Source organism: Pleurodeles waltl, chromosome 5, assembly GCF_031143425.1.
Source record: "Pleurodeles waltl isolate 20211129_DDA chromosome 5, aPleWal1.hap1.20221129, whole genome shotgun sequence".
NCBI classification, from domain to species: domain Eukaryota; kingdom Metazoa; phylum Chordata; class Amphibia; order Caudata; family Salamandridae; genus Pleurodeles; species Pleurodeles waltl.
Genome location: NC_090444.1, coordinates 1,013,837,143 through 1,013,853,466, shown reverse-complemented (window position 1 = coordinate 1,013,853,466; position 16,324 = coordinate 1,013,837,143). Strand labels below are relative to the sequence as shown.

The 16,324-nt window shown below is 41.2% G+C and overlaps 1 protein-coding gene across 5 annotated transcripts in view; it reads left to right on the top strand.

Annotated features, from left to right (window-relative positions):
• Positions 1 to 16,324, top strand: part of SASH1 (SAM and SH3 domain containing 1) — a 536,180-nt gene that overhangs the window by 249,921 nt on the left and 269,935 nt on the right. For all 5 annotated transcript variants that reach the window (XM_069235189.1, XM_069235188.1, XM_069235187.1 and 2 more), the window contains exon 2: positions 666 to 794. In XM_069235189.1, coding sequence (XP_069091290.1) covers positions 750 to 794 — 45 coding nt within the window. In that variant the 5' untranslated portion in view covers positions 666 to 749. The remainder of the gene's footprint in view (positions 1 to 665; positions 795 to 16,324) is intronic.

The following is a 16,324-nucleotide window of genomic DNA, read 5'->3' as shown; positions in this document are numbered from 1 at the left end:
TAGCGATCTGGCTCTTGTGGGACCTCTAGGGTAATCGCATGTTAATTTGAGCCTATGGTATAAGACTGTATTGAATGGGGTAGATATAGAGAGGACTCGCAGGGTGTCAGTAGTTATGAATATACCTTCCTCGTAGAGGTCTCTCCAGTTAGTAATATTCCGTTTTTTTCAGAGGAACCAATGTCTTTTCTCAAACAAACTTTTAAAAATGTTAAAACATTTTTTTTTAAATGAAGCCAGATTTCCTTTAAGAAAACCCGGCTGCATTTAAAAAATAAAAATATTAATAAATATCTATAAATTGATCACAGCCATGATAGTCTACTGACCCCAGCAGGCCACCATCACTGTGATGTCTGCTAATAGTAGTGAGTTGCAATTTGCAACCTAACTCATGAATATTAATGAGATTGGTCAAACTGCGACCGACTCCGATTTGGAATTTTGTGAACCATCCTATCAGCACATAGGTCGGTTTGCAAAATTGCACACTGGTCGCAAAAATACTGGTCGCAATTTGCGTCCGGTGTTTTTTTTACCGCTAGCTCTGAGAATCCAGTTTGGTAGGCGTAATGTGTTGGCGTGACAGCCTGTCCTGACTTTAAAAAGCAAATATCATGTCTGACTCTTCTTGCTCATGGTAACCATACTTGTGTTTCTGACAGGATGGTTCACTGGGAAACATTGATGACCTGGCCCAGCAGTACGCGGATTACTACAATACCTGTTTCAGCGACGTGTGTGAAAAGATGGAGGAGCTGCGCAAGCGCCGAGTTTCACAGGACCTTGATGTGGTAAGTGATAGTTTAATGCAGAGCTTCTTAACTTTCTATTTCCATGCCCACACTGTGGTAACAGGCTAGTTAGTCGTATTCCCTAAAAGATTAACAGGTGTAAAAATGGAATGAAAACGGTATTTGTACTTATTTTCATACTGGCACCTATGAGGAGGAGAACACAAATTGTATTCTCTAATCTTTTTTGCATGGCCTATAACCGCTATAAAGCAGATTAGTACGCCAATTCGTTTTGCGTGCGTTCTTTGTAATTTTAGGCATGCTCTCTAACTTGGGTGCAAAAACACAGCCAGCACTCGGTGTATGAGTAATTTGTGCTGCAGTAATTGCAGTCTCAGTTCACCATTTAATTTTCAGTTACCAGGTAAGACTGATTTCTAAAGTGATCCAAAGTTTCCCTCTATCAATATATTATTAGTTTCTTTGCACCACAACTATATGGATTTATGTTAATAGGTTTATTTTGGGAACTTCCCAACTCATGCTCACGTTTTAGTGATATTGTCACAGGCATGTTCACTATAGAGTGCTTTCTACTCTATAGTACTTGTTTCGCCATAAGTCCACATCTATCCATCCCACGTTTTTGGTTTGGTGACGGGTCTATAAAATTCTCTTTGGTACTTGATGATTGTCCAAATTTGTTTATGTGGTATATGTTTGGTAACATTTCAGTCCTGATGAAGTTGATGGGGTATCCCCTGGACGAAACACGTGTTGGCTTTGGGGTCTAATTAGAACAATGAAATATCAAGACTATGGCTCATGGCAGTATTACTGAATAACTGACTGGATCCAATTTGGACATTGATATTAAATTCCAAGATTTTCGGAATCATGTTGGAGACTGCCTCGCCTCTTCAATTTTTTGTTTTTATCTCACACCATCCTAAGACACATAGCATGGTGCTTTCTTCAAAAGGACAATTGTAGTGACTTTAGCAGATACCTTTTGTACTCATTGTTATACATATGTTTACTTAACGAGTGCCTCTTATTTGTTTATCAAAGTATAAGGAATCCACTCTGACACCAAAATTACACATAAATCATTGAATATGGCCTTGCTATTCGGATTGAGAAAGACCAGAACACAATATCCAGGACATGTAATGGCTTGAAGATTCAGGCTATGGTATGTGACGGAAAGAAGCCAGCAGCACTACAAGGCCATACTAATGGCAGGCTGTGTGCTACAAAAATGCCTACAACACAACATATTTTGTATATAAGATTAAAACTAATGATAGTCTTGTCTGCAAACAGGTACTCCCTGAAGGTGATCAATGTGGGAAAAGACTAGAGTCAATGGTAAAAAGCAGTACAGAGGTAGAGGTTTGAGGCTCACTGGGTTTCTGTAGAGGCTCAGACTATTTCTCTGGGCTGGAAGTCCAATCCACTTTTTGGGAACATCCAAGTGAGTTAACATCTATAGAGCCCAATGGCAACATTTGTCTACGTCATGGCAACCTTACTTTGATGATACACTAGAATACTGATCTGATGGCATTCTACAGTAATGCCAGCTTACCTTGACTGTCACTAATTAATGGGTATGGGCTATTTGTTGGAGGATGGAACAGGCACTTAGGCAAATTCAGGATTCATATTTTTTCAATTGTGTTATTAAAACTATCTGGCCCTGTTTCAGAGCTCTGATTAGAACTGAAACCTTCAGAAGTTTATCTGTCTTTGAAGTCTTGCCTTGTGATTGCATGCCTTTTAGGTCTGGGTTTTGACAGCACAACTGGCTAACAACCCTATAGATAAAATGTATATAGAGCATCCTTTGGATCACCCCTTTAAACCATTAACTTTCTTTAACCAGCTCCTTTAAGACATTGGTTGTAGACTTTGGCATTTTAGTCTTTGTCAATTACTTCTTGGCTCAGCCAAGTGGATCTTTCATGTCTCACTTAATGCTTTTGGCTGTTTGTGCGTAGACTTCCTCCTCCACTGCAGTACTTGTGTTATAGTACACGAGGGCCACTTTACACCTATAGGTCTCTCTATCCTCTGAGCTGGTACCCTCCTGTGTGTTTCACTGTAATATGCTAACGGTCTCTGCATGAGCAGATTAAGCTGAACAGACCTATTGGCTTTGCCTATACATGTTCAATTTATTGCCAAGTGATAGGTTTGACAAAGGTTGAGTGCTCAAAATTGGAAAGCTAGATTCCGAATATCCCCAGTCCCCTTCAGTTGCATACCTTCACTATCAAGTCTGTAGAGCGAGTGGCAATACCAATGGGTTCTATAATCTTAGGGACACTAAGCTTCTAGACCAGAGGTCTTCAATCTGGGGATCGGGACCCCCAGGGGGGCCTTGGAGACCTGAAAAGGGGGTCGCACATTCCCCCAGCTGATCCCTAAAATGCCTCAGCTGAACTTTAATTTGAGTCTCCTGTGCTGTGAAAGCCGCACAGACAGCTAAGGAGACTTTCAGCCCAAGGCTTCTGCTTCCTGAATGAAATGCAAATGTGCTCTATGAGCTGATCTGCAAATGTAAAGGGTGCATGGGAGCAGCTTTAAATGATCAAAGCTTTGTGAGGACAAACATTTTTTTTTTTTGAGGGGTAGTGCGAAGAGTTAACAACTGAGCTGTGAAGTGCATGCTTTTAATTGTAATTGTATTTCAACAGTGCTCACTTCACCTAGAGGTGTTGAAGGGACAGCTATTAAAAAAAGAGGTATTGCATATGCTCTGATATTACTTAAATCCACATTTTGGAAGCACTGTTTTATAATAAACCTTTTTGTAGTGGCCTATATTATACTGCGTGCAATGCAAGTATGAAATAATGCCTTTTTATATATTCACAGTGCTTTCTGTCACAGGCTGTGACCTCATGGCACAAAAAATACACAGGTCACTATTCTCAACTGTACTAACAAAGATTTAGTTCTGTTGCTCTCCGGTTAAACACAGACCTCTGCAGTGCATTAACTAATAGAGGTTTCATAATGCACTACAGTGCATTTCCCAATGAGTAACAACTTTATTTTATTTATTTTTCATTTCAGTTGGCTATTATTTTATATGTAGCTACCTGGCGGTGAAAGACTTAAAAAAATGTAGAGAATATTTTGGGTTTATTTATGAGAGGCTTGCGCTGCTGGAGCATCACTTTTTTTGATGCTCCAGCATCACAAGCCTCTCAATCGTACCTATGAGCTGACTCAAAGCCACCCTGAGCGGATTGAATGGCCTTGTTGATATGGAGTAAGGCAAGGCAGGGCAAGTCGCTGCATTGCCTTACTTTGCGTCAAGGAGGCGTTCCACGGGCGTAGTGGTGGTGTTCCTATGCAAAACAGATGGATTTTGACACTGCCCCAGATTTACAAAATCACGTAAACTGGGGCAGTGCCAAAACCTTACGCCTCCCAAGAGCAGGCATAATGAGGAGAAATGTTTTAATTTCTCCTTGTTTTTTTCTCTTTCCATGTGTGCTGCTATCTGCCACACATGTAGAAAGAGCTACAATGCCTTTCTGGATTGTTTTTGTGCAGGAAGGTGCCCCTTCCTGCTCAAATACAATCCTGCCTATGTTGACACTAGGCAGCAATTGTGCACCAGCGCAGGGGGAAAGGACAGAAATGTACTGTATTTCATAAATACGGTCCATTCCTGCCCTTTTTTATATTGAGAGTGTGGAAGTGTAGCAAGAAGACTTGCAGCTCTGCCCCATGTCAATTCCTAATAAATGAGGAGCTTTGTTTTTAGCCACACCCTTGACCATGCCCCCACACTCACCGATCTTTGATTTGCTAAACACTGTTTAATATTATTTCCTCACAGTAAAAATGATTTCCTGTTCGAAATGGGGATGTTTATTATTGTTGATGATGAGGAGTACCAGGTTCTAGAAATTTTTATCAGGAGGGTGTCCTTACACCTGAATTTTTTTAAGAGGGGGTCCCGGCATCAAAAAGTTTGAAGACCTCTGTTCTAGACCCTATTTGGTGTTCCCCACTATGAATCATGTTTTTCATCTACTCCATTAATTTCTGCCAAAACAAAACCCTATCTGATTGTCATGACCATAATTGGGATTTTTTTAAATTGTTTTTATGGGATCGGAGGTGTGCAATGAGGTGCACACTTCACACTTCACACACAGTAAATAGGGATCAGTCGTAGATCTGCAAATTGAAGTCACCATGCATTTATGTAGTTGCAAATGAGGCTGAAACATAGCCTGTTGAGTTATACATGTGGTTACTCCTGCCTGGCAGGATGTTATCTCTAGTGGTGAACCTGATCATTCTTGGTGTAAAGAAAGCTGCAACCTATCCTTTTGTGTAAGTTTGTGTCCTGTCACATGGACATTAACAATCCCATTTTTGCACTGCCAGAGGTCCTTTTAGTAATGACGGGGCTAATGTTACTGACTAAAATCAACCATTGCACCTGCACCCTTTATTGTTGCATGCTTACTTAAGCAGCCACCTGTGGAAATACAATCAAAGATCAGCCGCATTGGTGTAGCCTGGTACAGTATCCTTTGGATAAGCTTCCTTCTTTATGAGGTATGAGGGTAGGGCTACACATGTGCAGGCACTCCTCAAGAGGGTGCACTAGCTCTCATTTCTAATCCTGCTATTCTACACCCCTCCCCATGCACAGATTCTCTGTGTCTGTAATACACTTTGGCTGGGAAGTCTGTTATTCAATACATCTTCTTGTTTTCTTGCTATCTTTTTATTTTTTATGTGTTTCTGTTCTTTCGTTTGACAGTCATCAGAGAATAAGTTATTCTCTAAATAATGTTTTGCTGCGGGAATCTTTTCTGGATTGACACGCTGTGCATTATTTCGACATCTGGGGGTTGCTGAATAGTTTCCTTGAAGTCTCTTTTCTCTGTTCCCTCTGTTTTTCATCTGGGCATTGTCAGCCATTTGGGTTTAAATCCATCCTTGTATGATGCCAGATGTATGCCTTGGAAATTCCTCAGCGCAGTCACTATCTTCAGATTCTTTTTTCCGCAGTTGGTTCTGGAAGCCTAAGGGAGAGAGACAGAACCGAGAGGGAAGGAATTGTGAAAAGGGATAACAGTTTTTTTTTCTCACAAAAAAAATAACAGTTGAGGGAAAAGGATCGGAGACGACTGATGGAGCTTAGGACTAAAAAAAAAAAGTAAACAAGAGAAAACACAGAAAAGCTTAGAGTAAAGCGGAGGTAAGAAGACCAACACAACAAGACTGTGTGGTTGGAGAATGAGAAGGGGCATGGAGTACACCCCCTTTATGGTTTGACCTAAGAACCACCACAATTACGCCCAGAAGGACAAACACAAGGTCTGTAACCTCTGCCTTCCTCAGGATCACAGCAGAGCGGACTGTGCAGCATGCGCAGAGTTCTTGCCCAACTCCATCAGGGCAAGTCAGAAACAGTGGTGGGCACATTGTGCTATGGTAGCTCCCTCGCAGAGGGAACAGGAGTCCTTAAAAGACCTAGGCCTGTCTAGTGACAAAGGGGATATCTTGGAGATAGAGGAGGCCCTAGGAGAAGAACCACACCTCAAGGAGATAATCGAGGGCCAGACTTGCAAGATTTACAAGAAAGCGCTGAGGGAGGAACACAGACAAAAGGTAAACCCTCAGGGCTGAGAAACAGATGAGCCGAAGACCTCAGACTTGAAGAAACTGGTAATGATGTCAAAATCGTTGCTGCCAGAGGGCCACATGGATCCAAACCAAAACATTCTAATGGAGACAATCCCTCAAAACCTGCTTCCACTTTGGGAGAGGATCAAATGCATAGGTGCGAGATGGCAAAGCCAGCTTGATGTCGTCTGCAAAGACCAGACCCACAGTGGCACCGGAAAGCCATTCATCATTAACGCCGAAAGCTGCCGAAACACCAAGGCACTCGATCTCAACATCGAAACAAAGAAATTTATTGGAACTCAATGATGAAAGAAAGCTGCATGAGGTAAAGCTGTTCCTTTCTCAGCAACATGTTCCAGCAGACTCATGCCACATCTCAGTACTCACTATTCTGTACCAGTCCCATTCCCTCTGAGAAGTGTAGGAATGATTTCCTCCTTTTTTCCTCCAATGAGCTGTTGCCAGAATCCATTTTCTTTATAAATTTTGAACTGTTTAAACCTCTTCTCTTATTTCAAATTTCTCCGTTGCAAACGGATGGTCTGTGACTATTAGTCCCCTGAGACTGTGAACACAGTTCAAATAAGAATAGTGCTTAATTTGTAAGAACTGTGTGCTAAGGCCCTTGTCAGGAGGCTACTGCAATGTGGACCACCCATTGCCCCTGCCAGTGCTGCCAGTGACAGTACCAACACAACCACTAACCACTACACTCCTACAGCTGTGACAATTCAGATTATTCCAGGCCCCCAAAATGTTAAGAATGGCTTGGGTGGCAGGTATTAGTAATTGTAATATATTGTACTAATTAACAACCTTGTTGGGCTCATCTCCAAGTTAAACAAATGGAGCCGCAATGTGGAAGACTGTCATCAGTACCAGTGTTGACAATTTAATGCCAGTGCCTAGCAACAGAAACCACCCGCTCAAATTAAGCATTGTATAACAGATAAGCATTGGCAACACCATTAGGTCTGGTGTTGGCCACCAGCCTTTTGATTTCTCCATACTTGTTTTACTTTGTCACTGTTTTTGCCAAAATTTGGAGAGCTCCCAGGCCCTCATCAGTCTAAGGAAAATTGACTAACAGCAACAGTATTTTATTTTTTTACATCGAAAAGCACATAATGCTGTAGTAGATTTTGCCACAAGGAATACTTGGTGTGTGGATGTGAGGGTTGAATGCCCTCACTAAAAGTGATGCTAGCCAAAGGTTCAAGTAGGCGGACCCATTCCCCATGCTACATGCCTTGTCGTAAGGAATTAAAAAGTGAATGACACAATAACAGACTTGTGGATGAAGAGGCATAGCTGAAATTCCTATAATTATATATTATGCGTTTAAATGTAGTAAAACCAAAAGGTCTTGCCTAACGCCTGAGCTAACCATGTATATAAAATACACATCTGAATAAATATTATTGTTTTCTACTCTCACAAGTGAGGGTATTTGCACATTTTAGATATACTAAGGTGATTTCCTCCCTGGAGTGCATTATTTTATATGTTGTGTTGTTTTTACCTTACTTTCACATGCTGTTTCCTATTTTTGTCACTAATGGTCAGTTGTATGATGGAATAGCGAATCTCTGCAAAGTGCTATTATTCATTTTGGTCATGATTGCAAATAAATTAATAAATAGTAAAACATCAACTCGGTATTTTTCTATTAAACAAAACGTGTCCACAAGAATCCACAATTCTGATCCCCTTACTGTCCTCTCACCGAATAGGTGGTAAAAAACTCCATGCTAACAGACTCAGACGTGTTTTCACGACTCTTATTTGGCACGCTATACTGCCCTGGTAATATGGAGGAGCATGTTCGCTTTGTGATTTCTGTATGTGAATTTGTATCTGAAGCAGTAATGCAGTTTATAGTGAATTATGAGGCAACTGGCCCAACGACCTTGGCAGAATGGACATGACCATGAGGATGCGTACAACCTACTGTGGCCAATTCGATGTAGGTACGGTGAGCAGGATATGTTTCTAATTGTGTACGGAGCTCTCTTTTGATTTACTACAGAACAAGCTGCTGAGAAGCTAAGCTAATCGAGTAAATGTGCAGATGTAAAAAAAAAAAAAAAATGTGAATTATGATGCTGAGGCTATGATGGATGGAGGTCTGCCAAAGAGCGAGCAGATAATGCAAGGAAACCGTGGGTTAATCCACAACGAAAAAGTGATGTTTCCTTGAGAGATTATGGAAGATTCTTTTCCGTGCGCAGAGACCCTGTCAAGTGTGTAAACCATCCTGCCAAAATTTAAAAAAATATAAAAAATAAAGAATATTTGCCACAAAGAGGTACTATTTTGGTTCTCTTCATGCAGCAATCACTCATTTTCTATGGAGCGAATGGACAGTTGAAACATTCCTGGCTTCCTTAGAAGACACTTACTATTTCTCTAGCAGTGGTGGCATATACTGTGTGTGGTCACCATAGTTTAGAATTCCTTCTGGGCCCCTGATTCTAAAAGGTCATCCTGCTTCGTTGAATTGACCATTGTGTTATAGTAGCAAAAGGCGCTTTTTCATTCTGCCACCCTATGGCTGCTTTCAGAGCAGAATGAGCTTCCATGAACCAACCATGCTCTCATTACCTCATTCTAGGTGCAGTCTCCTGCAGTGTGGGTTTAGTTTGAGCAGTTTTGGGGCGGTTGATTATGGTTTCCAGCCCAGCCCTGGTGGAAGCTGTCCGAAAAACAGGCAGGCTACGCTGAGCTAGGCTCACTGTAACACATGCTGTGTACTTGGAGAGCAGCCAGTGAGAACTATCTGTGTACTTGTACCACTTACATATTCATCTTTCACCGATTAGTGTCGAACTGGTTTGCCCCTTTGAATTCTGCATGTATGCAAATGAGAAGTGGAACATTGATACTTGTCAAATAAGACTAAGGAGATAGGAGGATGGGACTTCTATTTCTAGAAGGAAACAGTACCGTACCTTCAGTAAATAGCTCTTTTCTTCTAATAATTTGTGCATGACTGGTTTTTAGGGACTGAAATCGTTTGTACACCCACAGCATTTAGGGAAGCAGCCATGGCAACTGCTTGACAACTCTCAGATCTTGATTGTCATTGAAATTGAGACATCTAACTTTTATCACTCTTGGTGGGCATCAATCGAGCACAATTCACCCCCACATTAAATTAGAACAAATCATGTGCCTAATTTCTCCAGAGGTAGCAATCCTAAATACATGTATGTGACGAGATCTGGCATATATTGTTTTTACCAAGTTCATCAACCATGATTTAGATGAAGGCTGAAGTCCATTTGGACATAAAGGGACCTATTTTCTAATGAACAGTTGTTGAAATCTGGGTTCTTAGAAACAAAGAGTAAAAATATGATGTTCCTTTAAGATTAAAAGTCTTCGCCTACTATAAATTCATAAAATGCACAGTGTCAACATTTCAACATTAATTCAAAATCCCAAGTCGGAATTTAAATAGACAAATTCTGATTTGAGTCCCATACTTTGGTTATCAGCATCTTGGTGAAGTATGTCAGCATGGTCAGCAATCTGCCCATTGAGGCAGTATAGAACATCAGTGCCTGTAGCAGCTCCTGTTGTGCAATGACCCCACCCTTTTTATGCCACTTCTAAGGCTTTAATGTTTCTATGAGGATGCCAGCTTAATAACATTTTGGGACCCCTCTCCAAGCATCGCACTGGACGAAGGCATCATTTTACAGTACAGCAATAGATCCAATATTTGACAAAGATTTAGCTCCTTCTAAGAATCTTCACATCCTTTTTTCATGTGCCTTGATGGCAGCAAGTTAGTCTGTTTTGAGTGGTAGAAGGTGTGTAGCCATACAAAGATCATAAAACGAGTGCTTACAGTGTAACACGAAATGACTTGTGACTCCACCCAGCAAGTCAGGGACATTCACATATGACACTGCTTTAATTTGGGACCTGACCTGCCAGCTTTTACAGAGTTCATAAACACAAACAACAGGTTCCCTCACAGTTGGGCTCATTTATTATCCTGAATCCTAATTTGAGGGACACCTGTACCAGTGACAGCCAGGAAAATTCCACTGACGAATGTAAGCATAGCTGAGTTGATAGGTTCACATTTAAACGTGCTTACTGTGGGAGCATGCTGGGCCACACCACATCACTACTGCTTCCTTTAATTGAGGCAGCCTTTGTGATGTAGAATTCCACCTTCAAAGTATACCGTAGACAAAGCCTTCAATTCTAAAGGCACAATAATTGGAAAGTATTAGTTCCCTGGTGAAGGGAACTTCTGCCGTTGGAGAAGCATGCTTTGGTGCATTCCAAGCCTCACCAGTACTTCAAAGATAACTTTTGGTTATTATAGTGCACACTTTGTGAAACCGTCCTTTGATCCAGTGACTTGTTGTTATCACCCTCTGGAAGGTACTCGCCTCCTTAGAAGGATGAAAGGCCTCTGAAATTGGCCCTTGTCAGTTGCAGGTTATATAAATATGTCTGCAGTGGTGGCATTGACTAACCAAACTCTTTACAGTCCAGGAATGAAGCGAACCCAGGTAAGAAATGGGCAGACAATTTTTTATCCGCACTATATTCTCTCAGCCCATGTCCAGTCTGTCTGGATTGACAGGTATTAGCACAAAGAGGTAGACCTTGGACCACTCACTGTAGAAAACCTGAGTGGACAGTAATGGAAACTACTTGCTGAGAGCCGTTGTGCCCATCTGTCTCTTTTTCCATCGCCCTCAAATGTATAACTTTCCTTTCCTCAGTTACAGGGCATTCACATTCTAGGCTAAATAGTCCCCGTACAATAAAAGCTCACATAAAAGTATGCAAGCTTAGTCTTTTTGATGTATGAAGTCTGAGCCCAAATGTGGGTGTACCCACAAAATAAACTGAAACATCCAAAGCTTTGGTTTTATACTCCACCTTTATAGTCTTCTCACCTGGATATTAAACGAGTCCTCAGCCACCTCCTTCATTCTTGACACTCACTGCCTCAGTACCATTATTCCCCTGCAATATTTGATTTCCTACGTGATCTCCCTAACAAGTTACACATTTCTTGTTGCTTGCACCCCACGTCTGATTTCCTGTATCATTACTCTTGCTGGCCACTACTGGCCGGAAAAAAGAAATTTGGCTCCTCATCATCTTCCATAGATGCGAAGGCCAGAGCCATCCGATTTGGAGACCATATTGATCTCGACATGGTGAGGAGAAAAATAGCAGGAATACATTACCCTCGCCCCCATCACACAGCAGTGAGGCAGAAAACAAAGTTCACGTCAGCATTGCACACGTGCAGCAAAACAAACAAGCATTTACAATGCAACGGGTCTTGCGTTTGCTCATGTTAGAGCTGATCACGTTGTAAACTCCTAACTCGACTTTTCACTTATCGGGCAAAAGTGCATTTATGTACACAACCCGAAAAAGTGAAACTAACTATGTAAAGCGCTCGACTTCTGCCAAGCGAGATCGTGCTTGTAAATTAGAGAAAAAGAAGTCCACGAGCCCGATGGAAAACAGCGAGCTTCACATGTTTTCTGTACTTGGTCGCTGCGCTCGAGGAGGGCTAGCCACCGGAAATGGCATGACGAATGCTTGCCTTCGACTAATGAAAGCAAACAAATTTTATTAGGCAAGCCCACGAACCAATAAAAAACACTGACGTGAAGTTGACAGGGCTCCGAGCCCTTTTCTAAATACAAAAGCGTCTCGCTGCGATACGCATGCGCGACCCTAAAAAGAGTGAGACTAGCTCTGAGCGCAGGAGTTTTTATTCCCCCACACACTGCAGAATTTATATTGTGCAAAGATGGCTTAATGTTTGTTGGTCCTCAGCCAATGTGTGTCTCTGCTGTACTCTTCTGCCGTCCTGCTCGCTCCATATGTTTGATTTTGTCTATCCTGCCATACTATGACTATCCCCATACCATGTTTCTAATCATCTTTCTTCTCTTCCCATGTATTTGAAAAACATTTATCATCTCCTGCATTTGTTGTATCATCAGAACTTGAGAGCAGTAGCTTTCAAGTGAACTTCAGCCTGTTGTAGAGCACTGTGCCCAGGCTATACCTTTATACCAAAGGACCATTTGTATGGTGTTAAAGGATCCGCCCACTTGTGAAGTCAAAACCGGGATCTTTCCTTTCTCTCAGGACCAATTTCTTCATGGTTTGTGTTTTTGCTTTGTTCACTCGTTTTCCTTCACACACTCAGCCTTATTTTCACTTAAGGCCCCACTTTGAAAATGTTAGTCTGCACCAAGGAGTTATTTCAGGTCTCTTGTGAGATTGCTACTTTACAAGTTACAATCACATGTCCCTTCTAACTTCCATAGAGAAACAATTATCCCAACTTTTAAACTTTTTTTTTTTTTTTAGTTTACAATATGTTCTCGAGCATCAGTTCAGCTACAAGATCTCTGGATTCCTGGTAGTGGAAAGGCCTGACTGATCATAGTTGGGCAAATGGGGGGTGATCCCTTGGAGTGGCTCAGTTCTTTAGGAAGCGTTTGGACCTTTTACTTCTCCTTTAATCGGATCAAAAAACTGTGCCCATGGGTGGTGATATGGACATTTATTTTACATATTTTTATAGCACGTCTCTTCCATTCCAAAATGCACTCTGGGATGAGCTGAGTGAGTGATGATCTGGTAACCACTCAAAGGCAAAGTTTCAACTCTGTAACTAATAAGCTTTTGTAACTGTTACACCTATTGGTTAGTACATTTTCTTGATCACATGTTAGAGTAATGGCGTAATTTAGCTTTGTGCGCAGCCATTCTTTGAGGGCTCTGTGCACAAACTGGCATTGCAGTTTTCTGTTTCAAACTAAGCAGATGTTTGAGGCGTGGGAACACAATATTTTGTGGATGATAAAAGACACTCATAAATCTGTACCTCATAAATGTAAGGTAGTGGGCAAGAGTGCTTTACTTTGTTCCGCCTCGTTTAGGCTTGTTGGAGATCACTTCTGTGAAAAAGCTTATTTTTAAGTCTTGCCTAGTCATGTGATCAAACAGCATTTGCACTTGGGATCTATTAAATATTCAACTTCCTTTCTTTCTTATTTCTTTTGACAAGCCAGCTGTCTTGTACTTACTAACACAGCAGTGCCATTGCAACCTACCACACAAAACTGAAGTTTTTAATGTATTTTTAGAAGATTGGTCATATTCACCGGTTCCAGCAGTGGGGCATCTTTATGCCTTTTCAAGCTTGCAGGATGGCCCCCAACACTGCAGGACAGTTGCCACTCTCGACTGACTGTGGATTCCTGATAGACTGTTTTCTTAGAGGGGAGGAGTTAGTGAGGTCAGAAAGTACACATAATATACTTAGGCCCTTTGGGGCTCATTCAAAAATGATATCTTATGCAGATCTGTAGAGCGCACTATCACCCGTAAGTGTATCCTGGCGCTGAGCAGGTGCGAGTCTAGCCGTATATAGGGCCTAGTGGTAGTATTCAAAAAGACAGATCTTCAGCTTTTTGCGGAATTCAAGAACTGAGGAGGAGTCTCTTATATGTAGCATAAGGTTGTTTCATGATTTAGGAGCAATGTAGGAGAAGGTTTACCACTGGACCTGGTTTTGCATATGTGTGGGATTTGTGCAAGCAGCTGTCTGGGTGAGTGGAAGTGTTTGGAAGGTTTGTGCAGACCTAGAAGTATTGTTCATCTACTACTCGCGCCCTCTGGTGGATAATGTAGTCACAGTTCTTTATGTACCCCTTGTCCCCACCATTGAGCTCTCAAGAGGCACTCTTTTAAGCAGAGTGTGAAACTCTCCCTATTGTGAAGTACTCAGAGTTACTGTGCCTCTACACCTTTCAGATGTACCAGATACACACCCAAAATTCTACCTTGTACCTTGAGGTCATTAAGTTACTATAAAATGGTCTACAAGAACACTTAATGACTCACTTTCTCATTATATTTTTTTCACACGCTAGCCTGCTCATTGTCTCTCACAGACATTAAGACAAGAGTGACTTAAGGGCTTCCTCAGTTTATGTGCTGTCCACATGTTCTTGAAGTATACGTACAGCTATATACGTGCAGCTGGAATGCACCTGCCATACACAAAGGTGATGGCATTTCCATACTTTTTTTCTGTCTTCACTGCTGTCCCAGGTACTGGGTAATGGTCAGAAAAAAATTACACAGCCTTTTTGGGGCTTGTCGCAACTATGGAGCACACTCAAAAAGAAAAGCAATCCATGCTGTTTAAAAAAAAAAAAAGTAGTTTTTTTATTATTTCTAGATGAAAATCTTCAGCAAAATACAAAGTCTTCTTCACATGTTCCACATCCATTTGGCTCAGCGTGTTTCGGACTCTGCCCCCTGACTTCATCACTAGTAGTATCAGTGACTTTAAAAGGAATTGCCATATACGAATCAATGACTGTACTGCACAGATTTAACATTTCTTCCATATAAAACACTTTCATATCAGATAATAAAATTACTTCTACTATTAATAACTTAATGCCAACTAAAAGTTTCATGCTGCAAGTTGCACATAGTGCTCAAACATCTTGAAAAAATGGGTTTCTTTGGTTTATAGAATGCTAATTTCCTTAAATATGCCTTCCCCTCCATTCAGACGTTATACATTTTTTATGCGCATGCTACATCAGTTGGGCTTGTTAACCTAAATTAAATGATTCAACCTGCAAGAATAAGTATGTAAATCATTTAAACTATTTGGGTTTGGTGAACTGAAAAAGTTAGGTATATTGTAGACATTAGGAGCCTTTTTGTCCATGCCTAATTGAATATTACATGATCCCGAGACCCCATACTTTTTGTCCTGATGGCCAATTTGTATTTTTTTATTTGTATCGTATTTTACGCAAAGATTGTCTAATATACAGTTTCCCATGAGGTCCATTAAGAGCATAAACTACCCATTTTTTTTCGAAAGTACAACATTTCTTGGACTGAATTTTGCTCCAAGAGCTTGGATGAACAAAGTGAGGACATTTTTGTAACATAACAACTGGTACTTTGTAAAGATGGAGAAGTTCCCAATATGTTTAGAAGCAGCAAATGACAACAACTCTTAGTGTGACTTCCTTAAATAGACAGGTCCTCTGTCTCACAACTTGATTGACCCAGTTTTTTTCCTTTAATTTCTGTGTATACTGCTTTACAACACTTGGTCCAGTCAAATGTTGTAGAGAGTCATCACTATGTCCTGATCTATTTCACGTAGGGCATTTGTGAAACACTAACTGATGGCCACTGCACATCTCACCACTGACTGACATGCGCATTACGACATTGCTACTAACGTTGTTTTTGCACAGGCATTGGAGGCTTCAGTGTAAGAAACCTTTGTCTTGCGGTGTGTAGCGTGATAGGTCACAGGAGTTACTTGATAATTAGGCATCCAGGTTTATTGGATGTTTTTCTTTTGCTTTTATGTCTGTGTGCATGCATGCTTTTGAGGTCCTGGATCTAGATGGCGCGCATGCGTTGTCTCGAACCGAGATATGCTGTATCTACATTGTGAGCTTCAGCCCCGCCCATAGACTTGCCATTGACTGGCACCCTCATCGCTCTGTTATGCATTCTCCCCATTTGTCCATGACGTGCTTATGACTTGGGTCTTCCAGAGTTTAGGCCTCCCAAGTGCACCGCCCAACTACTTCTAAACCTATGCACTGGCCATTTTAAGGCATTGTTTCAGGACTACTTTTTCATTTGTTGAAGGGCTCCTATTTTTACTTGCACTGCACCTGGTATGGGGGCCTTGTTATGTGAATACAGTGACACAGATGGCTGCACAATTGTTTAATGGTGTTGCATTTTCTGCAGCACCACTGAACGTTGCCTAAGTTGCTGTGTTTGTAGTCTTCAGCGATATAAGGACGCCTATCGAACTGCTGTAGATAATATAAGGGAGAATATCCTCTCTGAAT